This window comes from Herpailurus yagouaroundi, unplaced genomic scaffold (assembly GCF_014898765.1).
Source record: "Herpailurus yagouaroundi ecotype Mexico unplaced genomic scaffold, PumYag 181, whole genome shotgun sequence".
Lineage (NCBI taxonomy): Eukaryota > Metazoa > Chordata > Mammalia > Carnivora > Felidae > Herpailurus > Herpailurus yagouaroundi.
The window spans coordinates 20,991,630-21,004,675 of NW_024412412.1; the positions used below are offsets into that span (position 1 = coordinate 20,991,630).

The 13,046-nt window shown below is 37.1% G+C and overlaps 1 protein-coding gene across 2 annotated transcripts in view; it reads right to left on the minus strand.

Annotated features, from left to right (window-relative positions):
• Nucleotides 1–13,046, minus strand: part of ZDHHC2 (zDHHC palmitoyltransferase 2) — a 72,336-nt gene that overhangs the window by 4,455 nt on the left and 54,835 nt on the right. For both annotated transcript variants that reach the window (XM_040490077.1, XM_040490079.1), the window contains exons 8-12: nt 11,881–12,013; nt 9,085–9,211; nt 8,694–8,786; nt 4,654–4,766; nt 2,065–2,139 (exon numbers count right to left, since the gene is read on the minus strand). In XM_040490077.1, the coding sequence (XP_040346011.1) occupies nt 2,099–2,139; nt 4,654–4,766; nt 8,694–8,786; nt 9,085–9,211; nt 11,881–12,013 (507 nt within the window). In that variant the 3' untranslated portion in view covers nt 2,065–2,098. The remainder of the gene's footprint in view (nt 1–2,064; nt 2,140–4,653; nt 4,767–8,693; nt 8,787–9,084; nt 9,212–11,880; nt 12,014–13,046) is intronic.

Genomic DNA, 13,046 nt, shown 5'->3' on the forward strand with positions numbered 1-13,046 from the left:
AGCGAGTGGGGGAGGGGCAGAGAGAGAGAGGGAGAGAGAAAGGATCTCAAGCAGGCTCCACCCTGTCAGCAGGGTGCCCAATGCAGGGCTCGAAACCATGACATGTGAGATCATAACTTGAGCTGAGATCAAGAGTCAGATGCTTCACTGCACCTGAAGCACAGCATTTTTTCTTTGTATAAGAGGGAAGGTTGAAAAGGCTAAATTTTACTTACACATCAGTGCTACTATGGGTCTAGGGACATAACGATCTGCAAAGTATGAACTAATAAATATTTTATAAAAATCCCACAAATAATTTATTAATGTACTTCAAAAAGAGAAGAGATGGAAATATCATTCAGAATATAATTAAATTAAGCCTATCAATATCATGTGCGCTGAACAAATTGCAAGTCTGAGATGTAAAGCAGGAAAAACTATTTTTTAAATATTTTAAAAACAATTTGGAATATTAGCTACTTTGGGAAAATTCAATTTCTAAAGACACATTTGAATGTCCCTGGTTATGTCAATATATAGAACATTTAACACATATGACCTCACAAACAAATGGTAATTAGAACTAATGGTTCAAAATACTGAAAAAAACATCCTGTGAAACTTTATATGCTTTACAGAACTAGTATAATATTTTATTTGTAGTATTACTTAGTAATTCAATTATTGTGTATTCAGTTACATTTTAAGAATTCCCTCTAGAGAGGCACCTGGGTGGCTCAGTTGGTTAAGCGTCTGACTTTGGCTCAGATCATGATCTCACAGCTCATGAGTTTAAGCCCTGTGTTGGGCTCTGTGCTAACAACCCAAAGCCTGGAGCCTGCTTTGGATGATGTGTCTCCTTCTCTCTGTGCCTGTTCCCCATTCACGCTCTGTCTCTATCTCTCTCAAAAATAAACATTAAAAAAATTTCAAAAAGAATTACTTCCAGAAATTTAATATTGTCTTTTTGCCACTTAACCAAGTTAAGATGAAATTTTCACTATCCTAACCATAGTTATGATGAATCTGATCTACTATAAGATCATCCACAGTTATCCAAAACCAAAACATTAGTCAACTGGCAAATTCCCAGATCAGTTTTTTGCTGTTAGTACATAGTTACTTATCAAAACCAAAACCAAAGAAAGAAACAGATTTAAAAAAAAAAAAAAAAAAAAAAAAAGAAAGAAAGAAAACAGATTTAGAGGATTAAAATGGGTCAAAAACCAAAGAAAACAACCCACATATCCATGAAATACTTTGACACAAATGATTTTGTGTTTTAGATTCCATTCTCTTGATTGTTTTTCGACTTCAGGATTCTAGATTGCAGTTTTATAAATAGAGATTTGTCTTGATAACTTTACTGTTCAACTCTATACTGTGTTTATTATAACAGCACATACAATTTTTTATTTTGTTTAGATGATTATGGCTTTGTTCCAAAGCTGCTCTTTATTGTATTAATTGCAGGCTGGCTTATAAAGAAATTACCTTTTAAAGAAACTGATTTAGAACAACAGGTTTAAAAAAATATATGGTTTAAAGAAAATGATTTGGAACACTTATTACTTTAAGGGTAACACATGCCATGGCGTGCTACTGTAACCCAAAATTGGGATGCTAGAGGTTTGCACTAACAAGATATAATTGTCTTGTACTAAGACCCAGTGGGATTCTACTGACAGATGGTCAAGGATATAACTGCTGTAATCTGGAAGGATAGAAGAAAATAAAAAACTCCAGGAACCTATCATCTGACAAGATAAGTGCCAAGTAAAGTTCAATATTTTAGGAGTAATCCTTGCCATTTAGTGCATTGCTATAAAAATGAATTTCATTCATCAACTTACTCCAATTATTTGTCAAGTTACCCTACATACAGGCTAATACCAAAGCTAGGTCCACATGCACAGGTCTCCAACATGATACACGATGGGATCCTAAGGGTTAATTAAAACATCTTCAAATTTCAATCACTCAAAAATAAATAATAACATTTATGGGAACTATATGCCCTAAGAGAACTGGAAAATTGTTAAAAATACAAAGCATAACAATTAAGAAAAAAACGTATCTTACTTTCATAAAGTATGAATTTATTTTGTTTGAAGAGTTAAGTCTCATTCTCCATGGTTAATGCAGGATTGCTCATACCTTCAAGAAAGAACATAAATTAGCATTTTGTTTTGGGGGGGGGTTGCTTTTGAATAAATAGAGACTAGTTTTTTCATCCCTGATTCCCTCCATATGCTTCCAAAGGTGCCTTGCATGCAGTACAGGTTTGTAAGACGATCATACAGAAACACACACACACACACACACACACACACACACACACACACACGATACAGTGTTGACCGCCCAGAGTGTCACAAAAATAGCACTTTAATGTTTATTTATTTTTGAGACAGAGACAGAGCATGAATGGGGTAGGGACAGAGAGAGAGGGAGACACAGAATCGGAAGCAGGCTCCAGGGTCCGAGCTGTCAGCACAGAGCCGATGCGGGGCTCGAACTCACAGACCGTGAGATCATGACCTGAGCCAAAGTCAGATGCTTAACTGACTGAGCCACTCAGAGGCCCCACAAAAATAGCACTTTAAAAAGAGACATACACCTGAGGAAGTGGGCGGGGGGTGGGGGTGGGCAGGAACAAAAACATCAAAGATAACATTGGATTGGGCACTTCTCACGTCATCTTAAAGTACTCTTCCTAATTCTACATTTACCTACTACATCCTGCTGAAACTCATCTTGGAGCCCTCCCTCACCTCATCCGTCTCACATTTCTTTTCCTTCTTTTACATCATCCTTTAGACTTTAAATATTCATCCATCCAAGTAACAAAAAATTAATCTAACATGCCAAATAAGTAACAGCATATAAAAAGGAAGAAATCCTTCTATGTTAATGCAGAACTGTACGAGGAAACATGAATTCCTTCTGAAAGAAAGGGAGCTCTTTGTCTTTCCACCCCCCAAAAATTGACCCCTGACTATACATCACTTCTTTGCCTCCAAGAAAACTGAGGGATTCACAGGGCTAACAGGTGTCATCAATTTTTGTTTAGGCAATATCTAGCCCTTCCCACAGACTGGAAAATGGAATGGCCAGTTTGAAGGTGGGAGAAAGACAAAACCAGGAATACCTCAAAGGATGGGGATCTTTATCTATTCCTTAAGCACAAAACTCTTTAAAGAAAGCCTATATTTTATTTTTTTTATTTTTTTTAATGTTTATTTATTTTTGAGACAGAGAGAGACAGAGCATGAATGGGGGAGGGGCAGAGAGAGAGGGAGACACAGAATCAGAAGCAGGCTCCAGGCTCTGAGCCATCAGCCCAGAGCCCGACGTGGGGCTCGAACTCACGAACCGTGAGATCGTGACCCGAGCTGAAGTCGGACGCTCAACCGACTGAGCCACCCAGGCGCCCCAGAAAGCCTATATTTTAGCAGAATATGACTGATTGTATATTAAATAATGACCTTAGAATTTTTAGTTAGAACTGTCATGTTTTACGATCACTAAATTCCAAAGAGATTTCAAATAAAACAACAAACACTTTAAAGTGAAGTGAGCCAGGGTGCCTGGATGGCTCAGTTGGTTAGGCATCCAACTTCAGCTCAGGTCACGCATGATCTCAAGGTTTGTGGGTTCGAGCCCCACGTCGGGCTGTGTTCTGACAGCTCAGAGCCTGGAGCCTGCTTTGGATTCTAGGTCTCCCTCTCTCTCTGCCCCTCCCCCACTTGTGCTCTGTCTCTGTCTCTGTCTCTCGAAAATGAATAAACGTTAAAAAAAAGTAAAAAAAATAAAGTGAAGTGAGCCAAAGTCTGGCAGCACTAGGAGAGAGTTTGAAGAAAGGACTAGAAATGAAGGAGAAGATTTTCTGGCTAATGGTGCTTTCATCATGCATGTATGATTTTATACTCAATTATAAGGGACACCACACGCATCCATATATGCTGGCATGCATGATCACATGCTTTGATTAATCCTCACCAACCCCGAGAAATAAGTAGCATTTTAAGAAAAGAAAGCTAAGTCTAAAAGAGATTAGGTAACTACAAATCTCACACACCAATTAGGTGTCAAAATTGAGATCTGAAATCAGGTCTAACTTCAAACCCTTTGCTGATAAACTATACTAACTGATGCAGTCACAGATTAAAATCAACAGCAATACAATAGAAATGTGAGTGGGATTTGAAGAAATAACAGCTTAAGTTACGGCAATCATGCAATCACTTTACTCTGACATTCTGAAACTGGATAGAAATCTTAGAGTAAAAGAATCACATTAAGATCTTTTTCACTGGATGTTTTTCAATCTGTTGCCTGAGTCGATTACTTTTTCCATTAAACATTTACATTTTGAGTATACTTACATCATGTTATTTAATAGGCAATAGTTAATATTTGGTTCTTACACTGGGATAAAAGCAATGTAGATCTATCTTTCACAAAATGATCTTCTTCAGCTAACATTAGACATTAACCAAAGGCCTTTACAAAAAAAAGTTCCTGAAAATTAATTCTAAATTTACAATGGGAATCCAACTCCAAAATTTTGTAGGTTATATGATGGGATTGTTTTCACTACCTTCACCTTTTGTTAAAGGTGAATAAGCACCTTAATTAAATAAAACAGTCAAATCAGGACACCCTTACCAGCTTTGCCTTTTCCTGGGTTTGCACTGTTCTCAGTCCAAGACTGGGAATCCGTGAGAAGGTGACTCTGGGACTCTCTCAAGGGCTTTGCAGGGAACTGATGGTTTTCAGGACTGAATAAGAATAATCATCATCATAATCATCATGTTAATTCTTGATCGCGTTATGTTGAGTGTTTCTCAAAGTACAGAATTCAAACAACTTCCCAAGGGAATTTGGGGAACAGGGAATAAGGTATTAAATGGCACTGACTCGCAATGAGAAAACCGTTCTCCCTTCCCTTGTCTCGTCATTCTTCCGAATATAACAAGATGACAATCCTTGACTCTGGCGTCTCCATCTTTGAAAGAACAGGCCTCCGCCTTTGACTTTAGCAGGTGAGGGATTTCAGTTAGAATTTAATAGTGTTTAATTATCAATTTTATTTTTTAAAGTTGTATTCTATTTATGGCAATATATCGCAGTTTTCATTTATGACAGTGAGGTACTGTTTGATTTAAAAATAAGCTTCAGTGCCAATTTAAATAAATATGTTAAATAAAAATATTAGTTTTATGTGGTATGTGGATATGGAAAACAAAGATATGAAGGTGATAGCAGAAATAAAAGTTTGAGAAAAATTGGCCTAGTGTTTCTAAAGTGGCCTAACTAGTCTTAAACAAAGAATTCTCTATCTTCCTCTCTTAAACTGAAACAACAAATTTAAGTGCTATCTTGCAAAAATGTTGGAAACATCTGACAACATCAGGTTTTACAAATGTTGTTTAATTTGGAGAATGAAGAGTCTTCAAAGAAGAATTTAAGTTTTAAAATTTAAGTACCCATGCTACATATCAATCTATTGGGTGGCATGAAAAAATAAAAATTAAAAAATAACATTTCACTCAGAAAAAAATATTGGCATAGAAACTATATAAGTGTAGTTTTAGAACACCCTGAAATAGTAATTATAATCATGTTCAGAAAAAAAAGTTCAATTTCTTCCAAGAATAATTTCACATATGTGAGTTGACTATACTATATTTTTTAAAGGATATGCTTTTGCTCCTTAATAATTACCTCATATCTAAAATTGGAGAGTATTTTAATTTTGTGCAGCTTTAACATCCCTTTATTAAAATTCTGGAGATAAATCTTTAAAAATAAAGAGCATGTCTCCTATTTATATGAAAAAACCCCAAATAACTCTTGTATTCTAATTTTTATTATTCTTCAGGAAAGGGCCCATACACCTGGTTTAGCATAGTAACTAGGTCCTGGTTTAGGGAATCCTTGCAGATTCATTACTGCCAACAAGACTAACAAATGGCAAGGAAGGATCCATTCATTCAACTGTATTCATTGAGTACCTATTACACCAAGGAATAAAGTCTTTGATCGCACAGAAATTTCACTGTAACTGAAGAAGAATAATAATAAATAAGCGAATATGTAATAAGTCAGGTGACAAGAAGAGCTGACAACAGAAAAAGAGAGAGGGGAAGCGAAGGAGCAGGTCCCTATCTTACAAAGGGTTTTCAAAGATAGCCTGTATTGTGAAGTTACACCTGAGCTGGAAGTGAATTAAGAAAAGGTCGAAGAACATTCAGATAGCTGGGAAAAAAAATGGGTAGGAAGAGGAATTGGCAAGTACAAAGACAATAAATAAGGGACATGCCAGGTACATTTGGGGACCAGCAAGATCTGTGTGTCTGAGGACCGTGAGGGATGAGAAGGTGGTAAGGGATGACATTAGAGAGCTACTGGGGCCAGATTAGACAGGACAAGGTAAGGACACTAATTTGATTTATGCTGATTAAGATGAGAAGCCAAGGGAGGGTTTTGAGCACAGGAGTGACACAATCTGATTCTTAATGGAGAGTAGACTGAAGTAGGGCAAAAATGGAACCAGAAAGACCAGCAAGGAAGATGTGGAAGTAATCCATGTGAGAAATGATGCCTTGGACCGGAAAGCAGTCTGGGGGTGACAAAAAGTACTCGGATTATTGGCATATTTTGAAGGGGCATCTGACAGGATGTGCAAATGGAGTAAATACAAGGTAACGAAAGAGGAGTCTAGAATGGTGCATGGTTTCTGGCCTGAGCACCTGGGAGAATGGGGTCACGTATACTGACATCCAGAAGGATGGAGGAGAATCAGATTTAAGCCAAAGGGTGTTGATGGTTGGAAATCAAGATATCCGCTTTGCACCTGTTCAGTGGGAGATGACTTTTAGACATTTAAGTGGGAATGTTCAGTAGACAGTCAGACATAAAACTCTGCAGTAGAGAGGAGAGGCAGCCACTTGCCATAACAATTTTATATGGGCTCATCAAGGAGGAATTATAGAATTACGTAAAAGACAATTTAGCTGTCAAAATCCAATCCCAAAATTTAAAGGAAAAGGAAGTCGATAGTGGTTACTTGACCCCTTCAAGATCACCTAGCAGGGCAAAAGTGCCAGAATTAGGATTTCTCCGAGGGTCTTTGGTACACTTAGTAGAAGGAGAGATACCATCTCTGAAAACCAAATCTTCTTGAACTACAAAAACCACTTAAAGGGTAAAAAACGTTACTGAAAACTACTAAACTTTATAAAAGCTTGAAAACATTCTAAATAATTTATTAAAGTGATATTTTTCTGCATGAAGATACAAGGAAAATCGTTAAGATATAACTCTGTTAAATTTTCAAGCCCAAACTCAAAGGGGACATCCCACTAAGACTCCGGTGCCTTTGAATGTCCCTGGGAAACACATCAGAATGGCCTCCTCATTAACTTGTTCAGTCTACTGTGTCCAAGGTCACGCTGGGGATGGGGTGGCAAATAGGTTTCATCTCGTGACAATTTAAAATGGCTTTGGAACGGCTACCAGGGTCACTGCCTCAAGAAGAATTGTGGGGTCATGACAGGCTCCACCAGAGGACGTGCTGTGATCAATAAGAAATGGAGACAGCAAGAGCGGAGGTACAGGTGTTATGTACGTGGCATTCCAGCAAAGAAGAAACTCTCTAAAATTTAAGAATATTACAGTTATGCTCTTGCTACTGGCTTCCCCTTAAAAATTAGAGGTACAGGGGCGCCTGGGTGGCGCAGTCGGTTAAGCGTCCGACTTCAGCCAGGTCACGATCTCGCGGTCCGTGAGTTCGAGCCCCGCGTCGGGCTCTGGGCTGATGGCTCAGAGCCTGGAGCCTGTTTCCGATTCTGTGTCTCCCTCTCTCTCTGCCCCTCCCCCATTCATGCTCTGTCTCTCTCTGTCCCAAGAAAAATGGATAAACGTTGGAAAAAAAAAATATTTAAAAAAAAAAAATTAGAGGTATGGCCATATTCAAATAAATCTGTCTTAAAGATGTGAAAGTTAGTGTTTTAAACTTAAAAATTCATACATAGCATTTAAAAGGTTTAAGTAGTTTTGCCTTTTGCCAGTTAATTGCAAAGTTAGAATCAAATTGTAAGGTCTTCCTCAAATTCTTGACAAAGCAAGGGCAAAAGTCTCCAAACACTAAATTTCTAGGGCCCCTTGCCTTTCCCTTCCACTGAAATGGCCCAGATAATGTTTACTGGTCTTTAATAAGCATTAGGAAATGTGGTGCACTAGCAAGCAGGTGTCTGGGATTCCATTTGATCTCCAAAAACCTAATCCAAGGAAGTGCTTCTTATCTCTTTATAATGTTATAGGTACCACAGAAAGGACCTGGGGGGTCTGGGGGCACATTTCCTGTCTGCTCACCTGATCACTAGGGGAGCTAATTTGGACTTATATGCTCTTCTTTCAAGCACTACATTTTAAAAACCGTAATATACTTCAGTCAAGCAGCATGTATGGAGAATTAACACCTGTTTATCCAGAGTAATAACAGAGTTTGACAAGTATAATTAAAGCTCCCTATGTACCCCTCCCCAATCATACTTTTCTATCTCTCTCATTCCAAACAGGAACCATTGTGGTCAAGTATCCTAGGTTTTTAATTTTTTTTCCCCAAGAAATATATAGCCCAAGGACACAGGAGGAGAACATATATTATTTGAAAGTAAAATAGAAAAAAAATATGGGATTACGTTTTCAATGTTGAGTTCATTCCTGCAGGAGTAGATGGTTGTTCAGGATCCTGATTAACAAGGCAAGTTGGAAAGGAGCAGCCATCACCTAGACTAGAATCAAAACAAAAACTTACAACTGAGCAGTAAAAAAGGCCATAGTGTGAAACCATTACAATGTGATGTTTGCCAGCGGAACACAGTTATGCTATGGACAAAACGGGTCTATCAGACCCTGGCTTCAATACAGCTTATTAAGGGAGAGGCTGAGTTAACTGACTTCCACACTGATATAAGGGTGAACCACGAAATAATTCTTTTCACAAAAACAGGAATTCCCATGCAGAATTATAGTTCTTCTGTTGGGTTGCTTTCACTGGTTTAAAACCCGAATGTTTTCACAACAAACTACCTTGAAAAAACGGGTAGCAACCAGTACTTCTTCTCATCACCAAAAACTTGTCGCATGTTTTTACTGAAACCCAAGCTGAATCCATTCTTATCTGTTCCGTGTCGAAATACAGGACTTCTAAACGCCTCTGCCAAAAAATGGGAGAACAATCACATGAGTAACACATCTAGCAACCCCCACATTTAGAAACCACTGGACTAAATGAGGGAACTCTAAAAATCAATGGCTAGCCCCCTGTGAATGCACAACTCGCGTACCTATCAAAAGCTCTGCCACATAGATTGCCTATTCTGTTTTAGAGGATGTGATTGCATTTATTTCCATTTTTAAAGAATCCTTCTATTATGATTAGCAGCACATGTGTATTGCAAAAGAAAATCAGAAAACACAAATAAGCAAGTTAAAACTTTATAAATTCTGGATCTTTTTTAGATAGATGTGTGGATGGATAGATTTGAGGATCAGCTTCGCCATTTCTGCAAGAAAGGCCATTGAAATTGTAGTAGGGATTACACTGACTCTGTAAATCACTTTGGGTCATACTTAAAAATATTAAATCTTCCAATATATGAACACGGGAAATCTTACCATCTATCTGCGTCTTTAGTTTCTTTCAGGCAAGCTTGGTAGTTTTCAGTGTACCACTGCTGGACCTCCTTGGTTACACTTATTCCTAGTTATTTTATTATTCTCATGCTTCTGTAAATGGAATTGTTTCTTTAATTTCTTTTTGGATGGTTCTTCGCTCGTGTATAGAAATACAACTGATTTTTCTGCATAGTGATTTTGTGTCATGCAACTATTAGCTCTAATAGTTTTTATCGTGGATTCTTTAAGTTTTTTTTTTTTTAATATAGAAGATCATGTCATCCACGAAGAAAGATGGTTTTACTTCTTCCTTTCCTATCTGGATGGCTTTATTTCTTTTTCTTGACTAATTTTTCTGGCTAGATTAAACACCACTAGGGAAAGTGGCCAATCTTGTTTTGTTTCTAGTCTTAGGGGAAAGGGTTTTTTTTTTTTTTTTTTTCAACGTTTATTTATTTTTGGGACAGAGAGAGACAGAGCATGAACGGGGGAGGAGCAGAGAGAGAGGGAGACACAGAATCGGAAACAGGCTCCAGGCTCTGAGCCATCAGCCCAGAGCCCGATGCGGGGCTCGAACTCACGGACCGCGAGATCGTGACCTGGCTGAAGTCGGACGCTTAACCGACTGCGCCACCCAGGCGCCCCAGGGGAAAGGTTTTTATATTCACCATGGAGTATGATATCAGCTACAGATTTCTCATTAATGCACTTTATCATTTGGGGCTTGAGGAAGCCCCTTGTGCTGAAGAAATTCTCGTTTGCCTCTAATTTGTTAAGTGTTTTTACCTTGAAAGGGTGTTGGATTTTGCCAAATACTTTCTCTGCATTAGCTGAGTTGATCATGTGGTTTTTTTCCCCTTCATTGTATTATTGTGGTATATTACTATTGATTGATTTTTGCATATTGAAACACCTTTGCATTCTTAGGATAAATCTTTCTTGGCCACCATACATAATCCTTTTAATAAGCTGCTGGATTTGGTTTATTTTATTGAGGATTTTTGTACCTATATTCATAAGGGATACTGGGCTGTAGTTTTCTTGGATGTCTTTGTCTGGCTTTGGTATTAGGATAATCCTGGCCTCACAGAATGAGTTACAAAGTGCTATCCTGTCTTCTAATTTCTGGCAGAGTTTGAGAAAAATTGATGTTATTTTTATTTATTTATTTATTTTAATGTTTGGGAGAATTCACCAGTGAAGGCATATGGTCCTGGGCTTTCCTTTTTGGGAGGTTTTTGATTACCAATTCAATCCCTTTACTTGTTACAGGTCTGCTCAGGTTTTATATTTCTTCTTGAGTCAAATTAGTAGTTTGTATGTTTCTAGAAATTTGTCCATTTCATCTGGGCTACCTAATTTTTTGGTGTTCAGGGTATTCACTTATAACCCTTTTTATTTCCGTAAATTCAGTAGTAATATCCCCACTTTCATTACCGATTTTCATTAAGTCTTCTCTATTTTCTCTTTCTCGCTAATAACTTGTAAAATTTGTTCATATTTTCAAAGACCCAATTATTGATTTCACTGGACTTCTATGTTTTAAAGTCTCGATTTCTGTTGTCTCCTTTCTAATCTTTATTATTTCCTACCATTTGCTGGCTTTGGGTTTCCTTTGCTCTTCTTTTTGTACTTCCTTAAGATTTAAAGTAACTGATTTGCGATATTTCTTCTTTTTTAATGGAATCATTTATAGCTAGCTGTGGATTTCCCATTAAGTACTGTTTTTAGCTGCATCCCACCTCTGTAGGGCTTTTGAACATACTGTTTCCTCTGCCTGAGATGTTACGGCTCTTACCATGACAGACTTCATAGGTTATATACTTGTTGCTTTGATAAGCCCTTCCCTGGCCACTCTAAGTAGGTTCCCTTCCATCATCCCAGTCCTCGATTCATACCTCAGCATTCTGTTTGTTTCCTGTATAACACTTGACATTTTGTAATTACTTTTATGTTTGGTTACAGATTTTCTGTGCCCCCCATAGACTATTTTGCCCTTGCTCACCACTGTATATACACAATGCTTTACACACAATGGACAGTCAAGAAATATACAGAACGAGTGCATTTGTAGGTGGCTAAGTGACCCTCTCATACAACAGGGTAGGAAATAAAAATGATTTTTACCACGTCAGGACAGGTTGGCATTTAATCATATGGCAACTTTTGATGCGTTTAAAGTTCTGTTAACTACAATTGAATACTCACCTAATGTAGATTTATTTTTGCTGACTAGCCAACAATGATAGCCAAACAGAGAAGACAAGCTGACAGAAAACATAGCTGCGGCAAAGAATAAAAACATAATATGGAACTTGGCTTGAGTATCGGGTAGGCCATTCTATAAAGAAAGGAAGAAAATAAAATGTTTTGTCAAAGGGATATGTATTCCCCTACATTTGTAAGTAAGATTTTTTTTCTGCTCTGTTTTTTTAAAAATTAGATATGGAGAAAGATACATGGCTTTCTGTTAAAATGTTGAGGAAAAATGTCATAAGATTAAAAAATGTTTGCTATTAATTTATATAGATATTAAAAGATATTAAACTTGGGATATTTGTTTTTCATAACTGAATCATAGAAAAGTTGTGATACCATATGTGTAAACTATAACACTAGGAAGCATGATAAAAGGAACTATAAAATATAGTTTTTAATTTACTTCTCAAAAATGTTTTGTTAATATATACAGCTTTACAAATGTTTAAATAGTTTTATTATAAAGCCTGAAAATGAAGGTTAACTGGCACAATTACTATTTTTATCGATGTTTTACATTACTACAAACAACAGCATCCACTACAAGAACACATACATTGACACGTCCACAGTAAGGCTTCGAGCTATTTTGAGGAACAGCATCACAGAAAAGATCAACACCAGTGCATAACACTGACCTGAAACAAGCCTTACGATATGCATGTGATTGAACAGGCCATCTCAAAGCCAAACCAGTTTGTCTCTCATTATATGTATTGTCCACTCTAGAAGGCCAGGCTTGGGCTACGGAAACTGAGTGAAACACCAGATCTGCTAGGAGATGTCCCCTTCTGATGGAAGGTCATACTGTCTCAATATCATATATTAGCACAGGTCACCAGATCTCACTGACAGCTTTGACAGCAGAGTCCTCAGAGTAAAAACTGGTCATTCCATATATATATATATATATATATATATATATAGATATATATATATGTATGTGTATATGTATGTGTATATATATACATACGTATGTATGTGTGTGTATATATATATATCTATATATATATATACATGTATATATATATATCCACATACACATATATATATATATGGAATGACCAGTATACGGATGTATATATGTATATATATGTATGTATGTGTATATATAT